A 22400-nucleotide genomic window follows, 5' to 3' on the forward strand; every position below is an offset into this window, starting at 1 on the left:
GACAAGAGTTTCTTTGTATAGCCCTGGCAATCCTGGAACTCACTCTGGAGACCAGGCTGGCCGCAAACTCAGAAATCCGCCTACCTCTGCCTCCCAAGTGCTGGAATTAAAGGCATGTGCCACCACTGCCCAACTCAATTATAATTTTTAATATTTCTTTCAAGATAGCAAATAAAATATCTGGTTATTTAAGCAATAGAAGTTATTTAAGGGCTGGCGAGATGGCTCAGCGGATATGAGCACCGACTGCTCTTCCGAAGGTCCTGAGTTCAAATCCCAGCAACCACATGGTGGCTCTCAACCACCCATGATGAGATCTGATGCCCTCTTCTGATGCGTCTGAAGACAGCTACAGTGTACTTATTCATAATAATAAATAAATCTTTGGGCCTGAGCAAGCAGGGCTACCAGAGCGAGCACGGTTGACCGGAGCAAGCAGAGGTCTTAAAAGTCAATTCCCAACAACCAGATGAAGGCTCACAACTATCTGTACAGCGCTGTGTGCTCATATAAATTAAATAAATAAATAAATAAATAAATAAATAAATAAATCTTTTTTGAAAAAAGATATTTAAAACAATCTTATGTCATTGTTCTTCCTATATCTTTTATAGGTTAGCAAAAAAGAACAACTTTCAAAATTATTTTGATTTCCCCCACTATTACTTTCTACTTCATTTGAATTTCAGTCATTGATGAATTATTGTTTATAGCAAACACAGAGATCTAGCGTATGCCTTTGGCTGTCCTGGTCAGGATAATAGTCTGACCAGAGTAATAGTCCTTGAGACACACTTGCACAGTGGGCTACAGGTACTAAGAAAGCAAACTGTAGCTTTGTAAGGTGTCGGCTGCCTTACCCGTCCAGTTAGAAGTAAGGAGGCAAACACCGAGCCCTTCTCCATGCAGTTCAATCAGGAACCTTCATATTTACTTCTTCTTACTAGCTAGCTTCTTTTATATTCTTCTATATCTTCTTTTTAGTTACATCTTATTAGTTAAATATTTATTCCTAATTCTATGTCTTATATCTATCCTTACATCTTACTTCTATATCTACATCTTCTCTCCTATCCCATTACCAGCCCCAATTCTAAATACTTACTCCTAAATCTTACATAGCCCATCACCAGCCCTAATTCTATCTATATCTATCTATATCTATCCTTACATACTTACCCCTGATTCTATTCTCCCTTCAGCCCCCAGCCCTTGTGGGTTAAATACTTTCCCTGGTCCCAATCAGCATCAGCTACGTGGCAAAGCATAATAGGCTATGAGAAATCATGCCAGCTTGCATCACAAACTGGAGGCACACAGCTTTTCCAACTAAGGCTTGTTTATCTCAATGCTCTCTGCTCTGGCCAGAGACCAGGTGTTCAATATAAATGTATAGGGTGGCAGCTGCGGCTCCCCACAGTAAGGTATGCTGTGTATGTGTGGTAGGGGGGAGGGCCAGGGAGAACCATTTAAAAAGTACAGATTAGATATTGAAGACACTGGTAAATAGCCTTAAATAATGTTGTGTGGTAAGTATTCTGATAGAGGAACTAAAAGTATATCATCAAAACAGTTGATATTTACTAAATTCTTGCTGTTATTCTCATAATTACTCTTTATAGTCATTAACTTCTTCCTGAGTTTACAAACAAGTGATTTTTTTTTCCGATGCAAAAAGTATGAGGAATTTATTGTTCCAGTGAACTGGGGTCATCCCAGACCCAAAGTAGAGGCGGTGACCCCATACAGCTTGTTCAGTGAGCTTTTATACAGTTTTCAGGGCAGCAGCCATTAGGTACAATGTGATTGGCAGAACAGTGTGACTTTTTAAACTGATTGGTCTTCAGGGAATGAGGTGGCAATGACTTCTCTTGTCTGAAGGTGGGCAACAGTCCGTCCTGCTGTCTCCAGGACATGTGTCCCCACCTGCAGGTTGGTTCCCACTCTGTGGTCTGAGGAATGTTAATTAATTAGCCTCTCCCTTCTGGAGCGACAAATGTTGCATGACCTTCCCAAAGTTCCCGAGCTGATCTTTTCATTCTCCCCTTTTCTTTGTGCATGCTTCAATCATGAAGCTATTGTGGATAGTTATGAAGCTCATATCCCTGGTCCTCTGTACTCTTTGATATCTTTGTCTCAGGACCATCAACTGTACTGTAGCTATTCAAGCTTTAATAAAGGCATCTAAGCAATTTAGAATGTAAAGGCCAAAGGTCAGAAGTAGGAACTAAATGATCAGGGGTCCTAACAATGCAGAAATCAAGGTAGTAAACCAGGGGGAGCTGTTAAACCAAGACTCCAACCAGCCCTGACTCTGTTCTCTCTCTTCCACTTGGCTAACCTTTCTCTCACCTTGGCCATTGAATATTTAACTAACCCCAGAATGGTCTCCAGTATGTGCTTTCTGATGTTTCACACCCCCAGGTAGCATAGAAGAAATGGTTGGCCCCCTAACACTCATGGGCCCAATGCTAGCTTCTTCCGTCTGGGAGACACAGATATATGGGGTTTTTTTTTTTTTTTGGCAGAACACTTTTCAATTTTGGGTGTCCACACCTTAAGCCCCACCCTTCAAGGCCACTTCTGGGACACGGTGTAGATTTACAAGTCCCTCGTCCCCCACATTCAGGCAATCCCTCTCCCTGTGTCTCCAGGGCAGCAACACCCCAGAAGTCAAGGCCCATTGCTAAATCACAGAAATCAAAGACAGGGTCCAGCCATGAGATACAACTCGGGTAGTGGACCAAGTCACATCACCAGTGGCTGAGATCACCTGCCAGGTCACCCTGGTAGGGTTGTCGGGGCTGCAGAGTCTTAGTGCTGGAGATACACCATTGCCATCTCATGGTTTCTCTGGCCTTACGGAAGTGGGTCGTTTGGCTGTCTGGCTGCTATCTAATTGGCATCAAGCAAAGGAGCTGATCTGATTTCAACCCAAGCAGTTACTCTATGTGCTTTAACTTAGTTTGGGATGGTCAACAACATCAGAACAGCCCTCTCCACTTTGCATCCAAGTGTTCATCACAACATCTCTTAACATATATCCAATCTCCAACTTGGTACTTGTGTGGAACCTCTGGGGTACCTGCATTATATAGGACACTAAGTTTAGGCCACAATTCTATGTGGCTGATCTGGAAAGCTTGCTATTGACCAATAAGATCCTTTGTCAGCCTGAAAAGTCACCCTGTGGGGATCAAGAGCCAGGTGGGGCCAAGGGAGTGGGTGTCCCATGCAGGATCTCAAAAGGGTCAGGTTAAAATGGTAGGGGGTATTCAGGGCCAAGGGGAGGGGCACTAACCACTCCAAGGTAGTCTCCAAGGTCAATTTAGTCTCCAAGGTCTCTTTACCTGCCCTAAGCTCTGGGGATGGTATGCACAATGGGGCTTCCAATTAATCCCCAATATCTCTGCCAATCCCTGACTTACCTTAAGAGACAAAAGCAGGACCATTGTCCAATCCAGTTATCTTGGGCACTCCAAACCTCTGGAAAATTTTCTTCTAATATCTCCTTAGCTACCATGGTACTTGTTTCCTGCTTGGTAGGGAATGTCCCATCTCACCCAGGGAAAACATCTACAAACACTAGAAGGTATTTGTAACCATATTTTCCTGGCTTAACTTCTGTAAAATTGACCTACCAATAAACTCTAGGCTGTTCTCCCCTAGGTCTTTTGCCCTGTTTACTCTTGGCTGCCTGAGCATTTACTTGCTGGCATACCTTACACTGTTCTACTATCTTTCTGGCCCCAGAACCTGAGGTAGGTAGGTAGGTAGGTAGGTAGGTAGGTAGGTAGGAAGGAAGGAAGGAAGGAAGGAAGGAAGGAAGGAAGGAAGGAAGGAAGGAAGGTAGGTAGGTAGGAAGGAAGGAAGGAAAGGAAGGAAGGAAGGAAGGAAGGAAGGAAGGTAGGTAGCTAGGTAGGTAGGTAGGTAGGTAGGTAGGTATATATATATATTGCCCCCAGGTCCAAGGCTTTGGTCAGAGCTATCAGTTCTGCCTTTTAGGCTGACATTCTTGGAGGAAGCAGTTCTACCCAGACCACCTGGCACCCATCCACAATGGTGGCTCCCACCTTATACTGTCCCTCTACCAGGTAGCAGTTGCTGTCAGTGAACCAGGTCGCCTCAGCATCGGGAGCAGCTGATCAACGGGTCCTTTCGCTATCCCTGGACCTCAGCTAGAATCTGCTGGCAATCATGAGCTGGCAGATTGAGGTCAGGGTCAGGTAGTAGAGTGGCCGGGTTTAGGCCCATTAGGACATGAGTTTACTGAGTCGTGCGGGCGTTGGTCAGACGTCGATCCAGGGACTGGCCAACAATGCTTTCCAAGTCATGGGGAACTGTCACAGTCAGATTCTGCCCCAGAGTTAATTTATCAGCATCTTTAACTAAAACCACCACCGCTGCCACTATCAGTAGACAAGCAGGCCACCCAGTAGTAACAGGGTCTAATTTCTTTGACAGATTGGCAACTGGTCGCTTCCAGGGGCTCAGCTGCTGAGTGAGCACTCCCTTGGCCACCCCCCCTGTTTTCTGCTATAATAAAGGTGGAAAGGTCTGCTGGTATCAGGCAGTCCTAGAACAGGGGCCTCCAGTAAAGCCTCCTTAATCGAATCAAAAGCCTGTTGCTCTTTTTCACCCCAATTGAAGGGCTGTCTGTTTTTAGTCAGGGGGTAGAGGCAAGCAGCCAATTCAGCAAACCCTAGAATCCATAGCTAGCTGAACCTGGCCGTGCCCAGGAATTCCCATACCTGTTTTGGGCTCTGCGGAGGAGTGATATGCAGGGTGGTCTCTTTTCGAGTGTTGGAGAGCCAGTGGTGGCTTCTTTCAGCAGGTAGCCCAGATAACTTATTTTCTCTGGCTGATTTGGGCCTTCTTGTCTTAGGCTCTGTATCTCAATCCTCCCAGCTCCTCCAAGAGGCATTTGGTCCCCTCTAGACAGTCCTCCTTAGTCTTGGGCCTCAGCTTTCTTCACAGGCAGGAGGAGAGTATTCCAAGCTGATTGGTACTTTCAAAGGTCCCTTGTTCTAGGAGCCTGGTACTGTGGGGACTGATTCCATCTTGGGCCTCCCTCCACATCAGATATTGGGGTGCACAGACACCAGGGAGGCTTGGGCTCTGAGTTCTACATGGATGGGGGGCTGATTCGTGGCCCTCCCCATCTCTGCCATGCCAGTCCAGGCCTGGCCAAAGGCCTGGGGTGCCCTGTCCAAGGTCTTAAACAACTTGTATTCATCCTCTAGCCTGAGAGTCAGAACTCTCCGTAGATTCCTTCCCTGTCACTTTTCTTTTTTTCTTTTCATCTCTCTTTCATCTACTTTCTTTCGCTTTCTCTGCTCCTTCTCCTCCTCTGTCTCCCTGATATGGTAGACTTTCTCAGCAGCCTGCACTAAATCTCTCAAAAGCTTATCCTGTAGTTCCTCTAGCTTCTGACACTTTCCTGATGTCTCTACTAGCCTGGTCTATAAAATCCATAGTCACAGTAGCTTTGTGTTCCTTGCTTCTCAAGTTATAGGGTGTATTCTGACAGAATGCCTCCATGAGTTGCTCTAGAAAGGGAGCAGGTGACTCATCTGATCCCTGTCTAACCTCACATACCTTGGTCAAATTTGTAGGTTGTCGTGAGACCTGCCAGTGGAGCCTGGTGGTAGACCTTCAGCTGCCCCTTACCTTCTGCCATATTAAAGGTCTATCTAGTCAGGGGAAATTCACTGTCAACGACAGACTGATCAATCGATGGTGCCCCCGTGTCTCTGGCTTCTGGCTTTCTGCATTATAAATCAAACAGTCTCAAAGAGATTAACTGGCCCTTTGGAAAAGGGAGTTGGGGGGTGGGCCTTCCAGTTGTACAAGTTGGCCAAAGAAAAGGACCAATATTGCACAGCCTGATTGTCCTTTTTCAGAGGTCCATATGCCCTCAGTGAGAGAGTCACCATGGTATCAAGGGTTTGGTTCTCAGGTCTCTTCCCATTCCTCCCTCTGGTGAAGGCTGTGCAATGGTCCCAGTCTCTTGTCTCCTGTGGGCTGAGGAGCTGGTACTGGCATTGGCAGTGCCATGGGGGCTTGGGTAGGGAGATTTGGAGGAAGAGGGTCTTGTAGTAACAGGTCTGCTGTTAAAGAGTCTTGAAGGATCAGAAGTTTCTCGGGTCCAGATCTCTCCTCCTGCACTTCTTTCTTCCTGACAGCCAGAACCTGTTAGTGGGTCTTGGGAAAGGAAGGCTTTTATCTATGAGGGAGGAGGGGGGTCCTACACTAGATTTTTCTAGGTAACTATGTAGGGCCCTTGGTCCAGGTGCTCTAAGGATCCTAGCCTAAAGTTCCTCTCCTCAACTGCTTTTGATCACCTGCAAGTCAAAAGTCCCTACCAGTGGGTCATGTGGAGAAACATAGAGTAAATAACTTGTCTCTTAGTCTGTCCAATGTCCAAAAAAAAAAAAAAAAAAAAAAAAAAAAAAAAATGTCATTAGTCTAAGTCCAAGAACATAGAACAAGATACCAACATAGAGAAAAACAATTACCACACAGACAGCTCTACCTTGTCATGGTTGGGGGTCCAGGTCCAAGAACATAGAGAAAGACAAATCAACACACAGTTTACCCCTTCCGTGGGCCCAGTTACAGGTACCAGATGTTCCTGTATACACTGCAGGAGCCAGATAACAGAGTTGCTTGGCTGAGCCAGCCACGTCAAAACAAACTAGGTGCTCCTGCACACACAACAGGAGCCAGATAAACCAGGTTATAGCAAGACCTGGCTCCCGCCAATATTGTCTTGCTGTTTCTAGAAGGATCAGAACCTTCCCAGCTCCCTCCAGGAGGTCCCCCCCCCACCCTCCCATCCCCCCACTCTCCGTGGTCTAAACATTAAGGCATTTCTTCCCATCGCACTTTACCACATCAGAACTTTTTTTTTTGCAAGCAAAAGTTAAAACAGACTTACAGACTTGGACTTTGACGAACAGAAAGACAAACAGGAACCACTAGGAACCACCGCAGTAAGAGCTCGAGACCTCTGATTCACTACTCCAGTGTATTCCCACAAGGAGTCAGATTCCCAGCCACTGCACCAAATGTAAGACTGTCGAGCCTTAGCTTACCAGAGACCCCCTGAGTGAACCACGTGGAGCCTGAATCTATGCAAAAAGCAAGAGGAATTTATTGTTCCAGTGCACTGGGGTCATTCCAGACCCAAAGGAGAGGCAGTGACCACAAATAAGTGATTTAAGACTTAGAAAAATATAATTTACTTCGCTGAAAATCACAGAAATAGTCATTATAAGGGTTAGAATTTGAACCTAGAGTCAGTGCTTAGAATTTTCCTCTCTGTATGCTTAAGCTGTAGTCTACCCTTGGAAATTTCATCTGAAGGTAAAAGTAGAAGTTAGTCGGGTGATTAGCCAGTAAGTCTGATGCCAGAGTAGAAGTAGCAGTCAGATCATGTGGAACTTTCTCTCTCCTTTGCCCTTCCCTTCTCCCTCTTGCCTCCCCCCACCCCAGGATTTGAACTCATGACCTCCAGAAAAGCAGTCAGTGCTCTTAACCGCTGAGCAGTCTCACCAGCCCATGAGGAATGTTCTTATCTGTCGCCTTCATCCTTTGAATGGGATCTAAATCAGGAGTAGCATCATATATAGAACTGTGTTGTTTCAGTTGGTACTGTGGCGACAGTTTGGAGAGTCACTGTTACACTTGGAATGGGGTTTGGGGCTTTGGACATGAAGCCTTTTAAAACGCATGTGCGTCTTACATAACTGAAGTGAACAATGACTTGAACTTTGTTCTTGTTTTTTAACAGGATTTTACTATATAGCCATACTGACTAAATCTACCTATCTTAGCCTCCCAAATACTGGAACTACAGCTGAGATTGAACTTAATTTTAGTCTCCCACTAAGGCAGTCACATCTCACTTCTCCATGTGAATATCTGGTTAGCATAGAAGCACATGTATTGGTTACTTGCTTGATGTAATACCTAATGGAGGAATTTAAAGGAAGAAATATTTGTCTTGTCCTCTTGTTTGAGAGGTACAGTTAGTTGATCATCATATAGAAAGGCTGGCAGTGGGCGAGGAGGTAGCAAACTGGATAATGATGGTGTTCTACAGGCCGAGGCCCCTGTCTGGGAGACAGTACTACCCATGTTTGGGTGACTCTTTGTTCCTCAGTTAAACCTATTTGGAGCTTTGCTGTAGCATACACCTTTAATCCCAGCACTCAGGAGACAGAGGCAGGAGGACCTCTATGAGTTCAAGGCCAGCCTGTTCTACAGACCGAATTTCAGGACAGCCAGGGCCACATAGAGAAACCCTGTATTGGAAAGCAAAACGCAACAAAACAGCAACAACAAAAACTATTTGAAAACACCGTCCAGTAAGTCAACAGTAAAGATTAATCATTATGGGCCATAGTGAACTCACTTGATAAGAGTGCTTACCTAACACAAAGTTCTGGGTTCAGTTCCCAGCATCACATATGGTGAGTTGGCCTGCAATCCCAGTGTTGGTAAGATGGAGGGAGGGAGATCAGAAATTTGGTATCATCCTTGATTTTACCACATATCAAATTCAAAGCCAGTTTAGGTTTCGTGATATCCTATCTCAAAAAAAGATTAGCAATATTGAAGAGACTTGACAGCAGTGTTTAAAGCAAATTGAGGTCTGGAGGGATATCTCTGTGGGTAAAAGTACTTGCCACATGAAAGCTTGACACCCTAGTTCACGCCTCAGAACCCAGGTAAAGAAATCACTGTGGTAATGTGCATCCATGGTTCATAGGCTGGTTCACTTGACTATGCAGTGGGACAGAAGAAAGAGATCCTGCCTCAAAAACAAGTGGGAGGCTAGCAGAGGCTCAGTAGAGTAGAGAGTGGCAAACCCTATTACCAGAGTTCAAAGCCTAGGACTCATGGCAGGAGGAAAACACTATGGCTATTCTGTTGCCAACAGAAGTCAGGAAACCGGTATTTTTCAGTGTAAGCCTTAGCTGAGTAGGGTGTCTTAAATTCATGTTTTTTAAGACCAAAAATCAGGGGGATGGAGAAAAAGTTCTTACTTTTATCAAATGGAGGAACTGTTCTGTCATGTTGCTGTGGTTTCTCTTCCTCCATGAGAAAGAGGCTGTCTAAAGAAACTTTAAGGCCTCATTCCTCTGCTTCTCTAATAGCTGGGAGTTCAGGACTACTAAAATCATGGGGGTTTTGTTTTGTTTTTTGTTGGTTTTAGGTTTGGGTTTTTGATACACTCTGGTTATCATACTAGAATTCAGTCCTCCTGTCAGACTCTCCCATTGCTGGGGTTGTAGGTATGTGTTGGTGGAATGTAATTTTTTTTTTCCTCAGACACAATGATCATAAATAGACCCATTCCTTTCTAACTGGAACTAATTGGGACAACCTTCTATTGGTCTTCTTTAACGATTTGATACTGGCAGCCTAGTTTAACAACAACACACAATTGATAAGCTGTACAATTCTGTAAACTGAAGCCTGAACTGTTAAAGCCATACAGATCTCTCATTTAGTCTGGGATGCTTATACCCATTCCAGAGAAAAGTCTTGTCACAGCTATTAAAAACATTGCTCTAGATTAGCTAACAGATAAGTTATTACAACCTGTGATGGCTTACTGTTGCTGATCATCTTTACAGTAATCAGATGAGCTGTTCAAAAATAAAATAAAATTAATGTAATGAAAGTAGCACTCTCCTTTAGAAGTCTTGAGTGAGACATGCCTAAGTGTGATAGGGTAGGTTAGGGTTAGAAAACTTAGCTGTTCAGTGTGGGTATGCCTCTGTACTTGTTTGTTACTACATAGCCCAGGCTTGGACTTGAATTTCTGATCTTCCTGACTCCCAGTCCAAAGAACTGGGACTATGACATGAGTCGTATGCCCTATTTTCGCTGTGTTCAGAATGGACCCCAGGAGTTCAGCAGAGCGGCTATATCCTCGTAGCTGCCGTTCATTCCCCATTTTGAGACAGATTCTCACTGAATAGCCCATGATGGCTGTGAACTCATAGCAGTTCTCTCTCCTGAGCCTCTTGATGCTGTGATTGTAGGTGTGAACCTCTACATCTGGCTTATAGTTGCCTGCCTCCCTGCCTTCCTGCCTCCCTGCCCCTTTTCTCTCCCCCTCTCTCTTTCTGTGTCATTTCAGTGAACTAGAAGTCTTCGAGAATTAGCTTTTTTTGAAAGTGACAAGGTAGTTGCTTCAGCTGCAAACTTGGTAAGAACTCTGAAACACATTCTGAGGATTCATGGGGAAGGTTTTTTAATTTTCTGTATCTCTAGCAACAAGGAAAGCTTTCTCAGGGCCAGCAACAACTTCCTAGTTTCATCTTGTATCATTTGTTCATGGACAAGGAAAATGAGCAGAGTCCGTTAATTTGGTCCCACTCCATGAGTACACAGCTTTTCAGGGAAGGCAAGATTCTTAGACAATGTTAAGAGTCCTTTAGAACAGTGGTTCTCAACTGTGAGTTGCAACCACCACAGAGTTGCATATCAGATATTTATATTACAATTCATAACAATAGCAAAATTATAGTTATAAAGTAGCAATAAAAATAATTTTGTGGTTGGGGGGTCACCACCACATGGGGAACTTTATTAAATGCCTGTAGCATTAGAAATGTTGAGAACCACTGATTGAGGAGGCAGGTATAAATTATTAGTATATTAAAAATAAATTGCCTGTCTCTCCATGTGAATTCCCAAGCATCTAAGGTTATTACAAGATTGTATCTCCACAGCTAGCTTCAGCTGGTTGACATTGATACATCTAGAGCTTGTTCAAGGTTAAAGTTTTTTTCCTCACTGCAATATTTCTGAAATATCATATAGTTAATAGTGTGTTATAATCACTGTCAGTGAGGAAATGTATGGCTGCAGTTTGGAGAATCAGCCGGGTTTTGTTTTCAGGACCAGTTCCATGAACGGCCACAAGGTGGGAGTGGTGTTTCACAGATGGGTCTAGCGTTGTCTTTGTAAAACTATATTCTAGCTGGGCTTTGTGGTTCATGCCTGTAATCCTAGCTGAAGCAGGAGGATTACCTCAGTTTAAGGGCAGACTAAGCTATTGTTAGTTTTAGGCCAAACAAGACTACAGAATGTTAAATACAAAAAAGAAGAGAAAGGAATACTTGTATATTCCCCTCTTTTGAACAAGTATTTTGTTTGATGTGCCAACAGTTTCCATGTGTATGTATGTGTTCTTAATGAAAAGTGGAGACACTTCAGAATCCAGGTCTAGCTTTGTATTCTGAGTACTGAAAAAAGAAATCTTTCCTGGATGTTTGAAAATAATGATTTTTTTGTTGTTGTTGTTTTGGTTTGTTTTGATAAAAGATTTTTAAATTTGAAGTTCTCCTGCTTCAATATATTGATAGCATTGCTTATATTAAAGCACACCTTTTTTGTTTTGTTTTGTTTTGTTTTTTTCTCGAGAAAGGATTTCTCTGTATAGCCCTGGCTGTCCTGGAAACTCACTCTGTAGACCAGGCTGGCCTCAAACTCAGAAATCCGCCTGCCTCTGCCTCCCAAGTGCTGGGATTAAAGGCGTGCGCCACCCCCTGGCTAAAGCACACCTTTTTTAGCCCTCTTACTTCCCCAAGAATTCTTGTGATCTGACCTGGAAACTTCCTCAGTATTCTTTGACAGTGAGTATTTGTAACAAATTTAAAAGTCCCTGTTAGAAAATTCCAGTGTCTGTGTTGCCATGGAATTGATTATTGATGTTCTATTGTGTAGTGAACATTTTAAATTATTTCATGAGACCTGAGTTGGCCAGTTGGGTGGCACTTCAGCATTTGACTCCAGCAATATTCCCTCTCTGGTTTAGTTTTCAGAGTCCTTCAGTAGCTAGGCCATTAATTTTTGTAGAGTTTATTGCTGTTTAGTGAGAACCTGCCCTCCAGAGAGGATGTCTACATTTGCTTTATTTAAATAGCAGTAGCTCTTGGACAGGTCTTATGGTAATTTCCTGAGACAATTGTTATAGTGTGTATAGTGTGCACAGCACTTAGACCTTAGTTTACGCTCTAAGCAAAGACATTTGTTCTTTCCATCAAGCCTACCCGTAGACATAAAAGTCGTTGCTGCTTCTTTTTTGTGTGTATTATATGTGATGTGCCAATGGCTTCCATGCGCAAGTCAGGAATTAACCTAGGAGTCTACTTGAGGACTTGGTTCTCTCATCATCTGCAGGCCCTCCTTACTCTCTTCTTAGCACACACACACACACACACACACACACACACACACACACACACACGTAAATTCTTTAAAAAGTGCAAACCACACACTTTGGATCTGGAGGAGCTGGGACTGACCTGGAAGCATCCTCCCTGAAGATTATTGGCTCTCTCGTAGCACCAGAGCGGGTTGATGGTCCTGCCCAGATGACACCTACAAGCCGTAACAGTGACCAGAATAGCAAGATATCCCAAAGGCACAGAGGCTTAGTCGGGTGACTGGTTGACTAGATTGATAGAATATTTTAACAGCTAGTTAAGTGTGATGTGAATGTTCCCAACACAGACTGATAGAGACCTAAGGTGGTAGAGGTACTGGCTGGTTTTGTGTGCCAACTTGTCACAGGCTGGAGTTATCACAGAGAAGGGAGCTTCAGTTGGGGAAGTGCCTCCATGAGACCCAGCTGTGGGACATTTTCTCAATTAGTGATCAAGGGGGTAGGGCCCCTTGTGGGTGGTGCCATCCCTGGGCTGGAAGTCTTGGGTTCTATAAGAGAGCAGGCTGAGCAAGCCAGGGGAAGCAAGCCAGTAAATAGCATCCCTCCATGGCCTCTGCATCAGGTCCTGCTTCCTGACCTGCTTGAGTTCCAGTCCTGACTTCCTTTGGTGATAAACAACAATGTGGAAGTAAGCTGAATAAACCCTTTCCTCCCCAACTTGCTTCTTGGTCATGATGTTTTGTGCAGGAATAGAAACCCTGACTAAGACAGTAGATAAGTCAACTGTTCTGATCTTTACATATTACAAATGTATTAAAGCAGCCTGCTATTAGGTATTAATGAAAAATGTATACACTGAGTATCTAAATTACACACAAATATAAAACAAGGGACCCAAGTAGATTTGACACCAATTTACTGCTAGAATTGTTGGAATTTTCTATTATGTATGTCTGTATTTATGGATATTTCCAGCTGTAGACTATTAGTTCTTATAGTGTATCAGATTGAAAGATTACCTGGTTTTTGTTTTTTTGTTTTGTTTTTAGAACATGCTAAGAAGTTTTTAATGTGGAAAATCTTTTTCTCACTATATAGCTACACAAAACTTTGAAGGATTATGATACCCAGTTCTAATTAAAGAATAAAGTAACAATGCTGCTTCTCACAGGCTGCAGAGAATAGAAGCTTGTGTGGCTGCTTCTTTCTTGTGTTTGTTGGACTGTATCAGTATAAAGTGCAGTGGGCGTCCAGCTTGGCACATCCGTGGATTCTTATCACACCCTTTCCCCTTCCCTCCTGCCAGGCATGAGTAGTGACAGCGACATTGAATGTGACACTGAGACCGAGGAGCAGGAGGAGCACACCAGCATGGGCGCGTTCGATGATCCATTCCTGGCCCAGCCCCCGGATGAAGGTGCAGCATGTAGTCATTTTACACAGGTTCCTAAAAGCCTCGCTGCTGCTGCTGCCCTTTCTGCCTCTTCTGCTGCTTCTGCTCACTCTGCTCTGCCGCTTTTACTTCTTTTTAAAAATTACTGTCATTTGTGAGAGAACATTCTGTGGTAAACGATGTGGTAAGTATCAAGAAAGTTGTTAGGTAACGTTTGCCAGTTAGCCACTTGAGTGCTGCTTCCTGCCTGGGAAAGCCTGCAGCCTGGTGTTGGGTAGCTTGTGGCCCAGGAGACTTGAGAACAGAGAGTGTTCAGCAGAGACAGTGGGTGGGCTGTCACGCCTAAGTATTCATGCTGCATCTGAGCTCAAGTTTCATATGTTTGGAATTTTCAGTTTTTGTCTTATATTTTTTCTTCTCCCTTCAGAATTTTTTCTGTTTTCTATCATACTTTAACCTGTGGAACCCTTTTAATTTTTTAAAGCACACATACAAACCCTGGAATCTGTTTTGATTTTTGTTTGGTTTGGTTTGGTTTTGACCTCCAGAAAAGAATTTTTGGTTTTTTTGAGACAGGGTTTCTCTGTGTAGCCCTGGCTGTCCTGGAACTCACTCTGTAGACCAGGCTGGCCTCGAACTCAAAAATCCGCCTGCCTCTGTCTCCCAAGTGCTGGGATTAAAGGCATGTGCCACCACTGCCCGACCAGAAAAGAATTCTTAGTGGAAAAAAAACTAAGAGAAATATGTTACTATTTTCCCCTTTTTAAAAAAAAAAATTATTTGTGCCAAGAGTGGTAGTACATGACTTTAATGTCAGCACTCAGCAGGCAGAGGCAGGCAAATGTCTTGAGTCTGAGATTAGCCTGGTCGACAGAGCTAGTTCCAGGATAGTCAGGGATCCAGAAACCCTGTTTTAAAAACAAATAAACAAAGAAAATGTGTATGTGAATGTGAGGTTGTGCATGTTGATGAAGGTGTGGAAATCAGAAGACAACTTTTGGGGAGTCAGTTCTCTCCCTCTGAGTTTTGTGGCACCCTTCCTTGTTTATGCCTCTGTATTCCAAACTCCAGACTAGGTAGCCTTGAGATTCTGGATGACTCTCTTGTCTTTGCCCCCATTTTGCCATAGGAATGCTGAGAATACAGCTGTGTCAGGTCCATTTTTACAGATTTAACTACGGTTGTCACATGGCGAGAGGTTTGTCCCTTCAGAGCCATCCCCCTGGCCCTTTGTCTTTATGTTTGCTGGGCTGTGGATATCTGTGTCTGTTGTGCTTTGAGGAGGTTATTGCTACTCTACAGACGGAATGTAAACAGAGACAGTATGGTGGAGAGTGCACTTTGAGGGCCAGGCCTCTGCTGGGCTTTCTGTCCCTTACCCTAGTTCCCTTCTCAGTTCAGCAACAAGTCTCTGGTGGGTTGTATGCCCTGAGGCATCTTTAGCAATCGCCTCTGCTTCTAAAGAAGTGTCTGGCTTTGAGGCAATTTATTTTGCATGCTGGTCAGATTTGCAGTGATGAGTGCACAGGCAGTGCTGTAGAGTAAGGATCAGCTTGTGTCCATAATGCTGAGGCTAGGGAGCACCGCCGTGTTCGTTCCTGGGGTGGTGTCTCGGGCAGTGTGGCTGTGGCTTTCCTCTTCTAATTGTGGGTGTCTGTGCATTTTTTTGTCCTTATTACTTACATACAACTTATACATTCTCTAAATACAGGCTTGTTTCCCCCCAGCACATCTTTATTCGTTAGTAAAACATTTGGTAAGGTCACGCAAAGACTGGGCAAAGAACACATGCCTTATGACATTTGCTTTTATTTAAGTTTTTTTCTTTCAATCTTTTTCTTAGATTCACATTCCAGTTTTCCTGATGGTGAACAAATAGACCCTGAACATCTCCACTTCAACACCGATGAAGGAGGTGGAAGGTAATTGCCAGACATGAGAACCAAGCTACAAGCTACCTGGTCCCTGAAATTTGTTGGAAGTTGGTGCTCAAAATTGTCGGCAGTCAGATAATCAGACTTATTTAGTCCTATTTCTTTTTGGTCATCTCTACCTGCAATAGCAGTTCCAAAACTAGTAGTAGAAGGCACACAGTTCCAGCAGAGTGCAGTAGAATATATGGAAAAGATTAAGGCAAAGTAGTTCTTTCCAATGTAATGAACTAACAGTGTAGTGCTCAATTAATTTAGCAAATTAGTACATTAACAAAAGCAGCTTGTCTTCTGTAATAGAAAGCCAGCTAACTGTCACAAAGTACCTGGAGGCATTGCATGCTCTGACCTGGCTCAGCATCAGTGCTCTTCTGTCTTTGGCTGACACATGGTTTAGATGGCCATAGTTTAAGTTTTTCATTAGGTTGTAATTACATTAAGCCTTGTATAATAGTGAACAGGAAAATTGCTTATAAACAGATTTTGCTCAGTGGACACTTTTCCTGAGTAACTGTAGCAATGTTAGACAGAATCCCTTCTTTGAAATATGATGATAGACCAAATTTGATGTTTTTCTCACTTGTTCAAGTGTTGGCATACTGGGTAATGGCACACCTTCTTTCAGTTATGTGACCTTTATAGGTGTCATTTAAAACGAGTAAAGTCACTGTGGATTGGTTATATGCATGATCATTTGGACACGTATAAGATTACTTAAAGTTGTCCACCTTTTCTGCTTCCTGAAACATAGCTGTAGTGCAACAGATATTTTCCAACAATGTATTTCCATTGGTTGGACGTTGGTTTCAGTGAGTGCATTTAAAGATTTATGCATCTACATGAAGCTGTGTGCAAGGCTTTCACTCATATTCCCAATTAACCCAAACTCCAAATGATTGCCAAATTTTGCTCCTGTGTTTGTGTTTGAGCTGTTGTATGTTTGTGAATGTTATACTTAAAGTGGTCAAGAGACGGTTGAAGCATGGATGTACACAGAGGAGAGCACTCCCTATTGCCTGCGTGTACTTAGTGACTCTCATCTGCGTCCCATGGCTGATGGCTGCTGAATGCTATGACTCATAGTTTACTGTTCTCTTAACAGCTGCACTTTTTGTTAATAAAATTAACTTGAGAAAATGTGCCTCTGCAGTTTATTGAAAGTGGGACCAGAAGCTCCCCTCCCTCTTTTAAATTTATTGCTATGGCTGTTTAGCATTATAGATAAGGACATTTTGTTAAGATGTTGGGCTTCTAGTCCTTCGTTTTAAAAACCAAAATATTTCTTCATAAATGATAGAATATATGGAAAGAATAATTCCTACCCAACCCCTAGCCATCCAGTATACTAAAATGTCCAAGTAGGTGGTGTTTTGCTTTTGGTATTTTGATACTTCTGGGGAAGGAGCTCAAAGCCCTTACATGCTAAGCAAGCATGTTACTCCAGAGCTAAAGCTGTCCAGCATACCCAGTGTTCCAATGATGGCAAGAGCTGCTCTATGGCCACCTTGGCTGTGGTTGAAGTTAGGTAGGGAGAAGGTCAGAGACATGACAGTAGAATCCCTTCTTGTGTTTGCTTGCCCTGTGCTCTTACACTGTGTATCAGATTCTTCCCTAATAATCGCTCTTTCCTACCTCGCTTTATAAAAACAAAACAAAAAGCCTTTTCTCTTTTCTGTTGGACATAATTTATTATTAGTTTTTCTGTTGTACTTTTTTCAGCATAAGGTGTGTCTGTTTTGTGTACATGTGCGTGCTCATGTGTATATGAGTGTACATGATAGAGGTCAGACGACACCTTAGGTACCATTCCTGGGTAGCCATCCCCTTTCATTTTACTTGAAACCTTCCTTAAATACCTACTTATTTATCTAAGGGCTTTTAAATTTGTATTTATGTGTATGTGCATGAGTGTCTGAGGCCACAGCCGCACCTCATGTGCAGGTACAGGGAATCCCACTTGGAAAGCCTCGGAGGTGCTGTGAGAACTGAGCCACCCACCTCTCTGGCCCTGGTTTGCCTTTTTTCCTTTTCTTTACTTTTTCTTTTTGGACAGGGTCTCACTGTGTAGCCCTGGCTGGCCTAGAACTCTCTTTGTAGACAAGGCTGCCTCTGCCTTTTCATTTTAGGTGCTGGGGTTAAAGGTGTGTATGTGAGCATATTGTTTTTGAACAACTCTGACAACTTGACTGAGTTCTTCGGCAATCTTTGAGATAGAACAGTCTTTGTGTATTGTTCCCACTTGGCAAATTTGGGAGACTGTGCTGCTCTAAGGTTGGACACCATGCTTGTTTCAGTTCTTTATGCTTAACCAAACACCAATAAAAAGCCGAACAATTGCCTGTTTTGTTGTTTTGAGATAATTTCAGATTTCTAAGAGTTAGGAAAATTGTGAGAATGCTCATCTAGCCTTGGCCCAGCTTCTCCTTTTGCCAGTGCCATATGTAACCAGAGCACAGGAATGATGATGTAATGAATCTTGTTTACAGTGCTTTTTTTAAAGATAGGGTGTCATGTCCAGGTTTATTGTAGATGACATGGATGACCTTGAATTTCTGACCCTTTTGATCCGTCAGCCTTCAGCTCAGGAGTGCTGAGATTATAGGCCTGTGCCACCATCCCTAACAAGTGCTGGGCTTTGAACCAGGGCTTTGTGCATGCTGCCAACTGAGCTACACCCTCAGCTCTACATTCGTCTTACATCTGGCCTAGAATTTGCTATGTAGACCAGGTTGACCTTGACTTCACAGATATTCCCCCAATTCTGCCTCCCAAGTACAGAGATTAAGGGTGTGAGTCACAGTGCTCAACTAAGCTATGATTCAACTTTTTGAGGAACTTGTATCAGAAAATCATGTTAGAAACAAACATGTGAGATGAGGCATGTGCTTATTATTGCTATAATATCATATTCCTCTCAGCTAGTGGGTATGATATAAACTTTAGTTTTAGACCATTTTAACGTACCCCTCGCTGTTCTAGGAACTGCAATCTCCTTCTCACTCAGCGTCCTGAATACTAGGATTACAGACATGTGCCTCCATACCCAGCTAACATGGTTTTTCTGTTTGTTTTGTTGTCGTTATTTTGTTTTCTAGAGAGAAACTGTGGGTTGATACGTACTCAGACCAGCCTCACAGGGCTATTTGTAGACTTTGCTCCTGTTTATAAATACCCAACCATGTGAAGCCTGGATCATTGACTACAGTATATATACTTACTTAGTTCTTTAACTTGAACACACTAAATTTTTTTTCTTTCTCTTTCTTTCTTCTTTCTTTCTTTCTTTCTTTCTTTCTTTCTTTCTTTCTTTCTTTCTTTTTAAAGACAGTTTTCTCTAAATAGCTCTTACTATCCTGGAATTAGTTCTGTAGACCAGGCTGGCTTGAACTTAGACCTTCCCGCTCCTGCTGCCTGAGTGCTAGAATTAATGGTCTGTTTTCTTTATTTCTAACACTTAAGTAATTTATTATTGCTGACCTATATCCTTGTGATTAAAAGGCTACCTTGAGTATCACTTGTATGTATGTGTTTGAAATGGATTTATGTACCACCCCAGACTGGTTCCCACTCCCATGTTCATGTAACCCTCCTTTCTCCAGCTTCCTAGGTAGCTGCATGTTGTCCCTGAACCCTGGGACTCTTTGAATATCATGGCAAAATGGTTTCTCAGGTATTTTGGGTTCTCAGCTTCCACACTACCTCAGCTCCCTTTCTTTACAGTCCTTTATGTTGTGATTCTGAGATTCACTGCTAAGACAGATTGTTACGGCCTGCGTTCTCACCTACATACATTCTGGTTTGTGTTTTTTTCTTGTGACTTACATACTTTAAAATGTAGTACTTTAGCACAGTGTTCTGGCTTTGGCAGATGTTGTGTGGCCACTACAGTGCTGCCAAGAGTATTTCAATTTTCCTAAGAATTCTCTGTGGTGGCCCCTTACAAGTCATCGCTTCTCCCAGCGTTCTGGCTGCCACTGTTCTTTACTGTTTTTTGTCCTTTTAATTCTCCCTTTTCAAAACACCGTATACATAGACTCACAGAATATATAGACATGTAGTAGGAACAATTATCTTTATCCATCTCTTATGACTCAATACTTAGTTTTTGTTTGTTTGTTTGTTTGTTTGCTTTGCCAAGTAGTATTCTACTAGTTGTTCCACTGTAATCCATTCACCAACTTAAGAATTTGGGTCATTTCCAGTCTAGCATGTTTCTTATGAGATTTTTATACGAGCTGTCTTCATTTGTTGTTTGTTTGTTTTTCAAGACAGGGTTTCTCTGTGTAGCCCTGGCTGTCCTGGAACTCACTCTGTAGACCAGGCTGGCCTCAAACTCAGAAATCCACCTGCCTCTGCCTCCCAAGTACTGGGATTAAAGGCGTGTGTCACCACTGCCAGGCTGAGCTGTCTTCATTTTGAAGGGGATTGTATGCCTATGAATAGGGCCATCAGCTATGTAATATCTTATATCCTCAGTGCTTCCCCGCACTCGCCCTCCTTGCTGGTCCCCTTCCTGCTTGCACAGGACATACATTCCTATTGTCCTTATAACATCTTCTCTTCTCATGGTCCCTTTCCTAGTTTAGTGTGTGTTTTTTATGTGTTAGGGAATGAACTCACATGTGTATGTATAAGTTTAAAGCTAGATTCCACATATGACAGAACACACTTGTCTTTCCTAGTTTGGTCCATTTCATTGTTCTGCAGTTCCATCCATCTTCCTGCTAATGTCGTCATTCCATTCTTCAGAGTTCAATACAATCCCATGTATTGGTACTATATGTTTTGTTTTTTAAACCTATTTAGCTGTTGATGCTTCTAGGCTGGGCCCATATGCTGCCTATTATGAATAGTGTTGGGGGAAGCATAAATACACATGTTTCAGTGGTAAGAGGCAGTCCTTTGTACAGCCAGTAGTGGTATAGCTGGGTCGTGGTATAGCTGGGTCATGTGGTAGCTATATTTTCAGTTTTTTGGGCCCTCTATGCCAATTTCCATAGGGTTACACCAGTTCACATCCTATGCTGATAGGAGTTTCTGCCATTCTGATTAGATGTGGTGCTTAGTGATCTTAAGTTCCAATAGCAAGCAACACATTGTATTCCTGATTGGGATTACAGTGCCAGAGCAGTGTCGTCTTTGACCCTGAGTGAGTAGCATCTTTCATGCTACACCTCAGAGACTGATAGGCTGGATTGAACCCAGGGTCTTCCTTTTGTCAGGCAAACACTATGCTCATGTGACACTCCTAGATCCTCTCTTGCACTTTTGTCACTTGGCTGTCCTTTTGAACACCATTACTTGGGGCTGGGTTTGGCTGGCATGCTTTAGTTAAGCTGTATCTTTAGGCATTAGATCTAGATTGGGAGAGGAGATCACATTTTACTTTCTACCTTGCCTTTGTAGGCCTGGTGACAGTCCTGTCCCTTCCAAGGATTAAGGCTTTCTTTCCTGTTGTCTTCCATCAGCTCCAGTGACTACTCCCTGGTATGAGGAACCACAGTCTGTCTGCCTGCCCATCTGTCTATCTGTCGGTTCTGGTCCTTTCCTAGTCTGCTGTGTCTCTTCTGGGTAGTTAGGACCCTTCCTTGTCTTTGTTGGAAATTTGTAAAGAAAAGCCTGCAAAAGAGTCCCTGATTCTTCAATGTCCAGAGGCTGTTGGGAACATTGTGTCTCCTGCCTTTACTGTTTTACTCAAGTGTTCTTTCTAGTGGCTGCCCACAACTCATAGATGGAGTAGTAAGCCTGTCTCATGCCTCCTTGTTGACCTTAGGCCACTTGATTTTTCTTCAACCTCACCTTTTCAGTAGGGGTGGAAAGTCAGTTAATGCAGCCTTTTCAGATGACGAGAGGAGGAAGCGCTCCTTCACATCTACATCTCAGACTGTGAAAATACCAGTGTTTAAAAAAAAATGAAAAGTATATGAGGCTATCCTGGGCTATAAAGTAAGATATTGGGTCTTGGGATTTAAGATCAGATCTTACTTTATAGTCCAGGATAGCCTCAAACTGATATTCTCCCAAGTGCAGGATTACAAATGTGTGCCATCATGCCAAGTTTGATAGTGTAATTTTTAAAATCATGATTCAGAAGCTAGTGAACTATTTTTAATGATGTGTATGCTTTTAATTATGTATGTGTGTTCCTGTATATGGCCGTGTGCACGTGAGTGTGGGTGCATGTCAGTGTGGGTACCCTCTGAGGTGAGAGCTGTCAGATCCATGAAGCTAGAACTTAGTGGTCGTGAGTTACCCCATGTATATGTTTAGAATTGAACTCTAAGGTCCCCTGAAAAACAGTGTGCATTCTTATGGTGAGCCATCATTCTAGCACTATTTAAAAAAATGTATCCTACTACTTCTAACTATAAAAAGTTTAGAAAATAGTCTAAATAGTTTAAAGCCACTGTCAGCAACATAGAAAATCAAACCACAACCTTGGAACTTAGAACATCTGAGAACTGTTCTTTGCACAGTTTTTCTCTGGCAGCATTTTAAGACTTTTCATCCTATCTCTAGTTTTCACATCAGCCAGTGACACATGGCTTTCTGGTCAGTATTTTTAGAAGTGAAAAAAACAAACAAACCAAACAAAACCCCCTGTGTTTGAGGAGCCTTAGGAGGAAACAGTAAGAACTGTTTGCCACTCTGTAGTTTGGGCTGGATATCCATTGTATTGCTGTTTGTGAAAACTTTATCTCAGGCTGACACATCAGCCTCAGTTGCTTCTCTGCCCTGACCAGAACCCCTGGGAGAGCCTGCATTGTAGGCTTGTTTCATTGAGTCCTGCCTCTACCTCCACTGGCAACTCCATAGCAACTCTACTGGGCTCAGTGCCCTCTAGCTCTCACATGGGCACTGTGAAGGCAGGGCCTTGTCATCTCCA

At 43.0% G+C, this 22400-nt stretch overlaps 1 protein-coding gene across 4 annotated transcripts in view; it reads left to right on the forward strand.

The window, feature by feature from the left end:
* Nucleotides 1–22400, forward strand: part of Trim37 (tripartite motif containing 37) — a 138924-nt gene that overhangs the window by 90385 nt on the left and 26139 nt on the right. For 3 of the 4 annotated variants that reach the window (XM_031351971.1, XM_031351972.1, XM_031351973.1), the window contains exons 23-24: nt 13497–13607; nt 15427–15505. In XM_031351971.1, the coding sequence (XP_031207831.1) occupies nt 13497–13607; nt 15427–15505 (190 nt within the window). Of the gene's footprint in view, nt 1–13496; nt 13608–15426; nt 16652–22400 lie in introns of those variants that run through there. The other variant, XM_031351974.1, reaches the window with a different exon arrangement.

This window comes from Mastomys coucha, unplaced genomic scaffold, assembly GCF_008632895.1.
Source record: "Mastomys coucha isolate ucsf_1 unplaced genomic scaffold, UCSF_Mcou_1 pScaffold5, whole genome shotgun sequence".
Taxonomy (NCBI): Eukaryota; Metazoa; Chordata; class Mammalia; order Rodentia; family Muridae; genus Mastomys; species Mastomys coucha.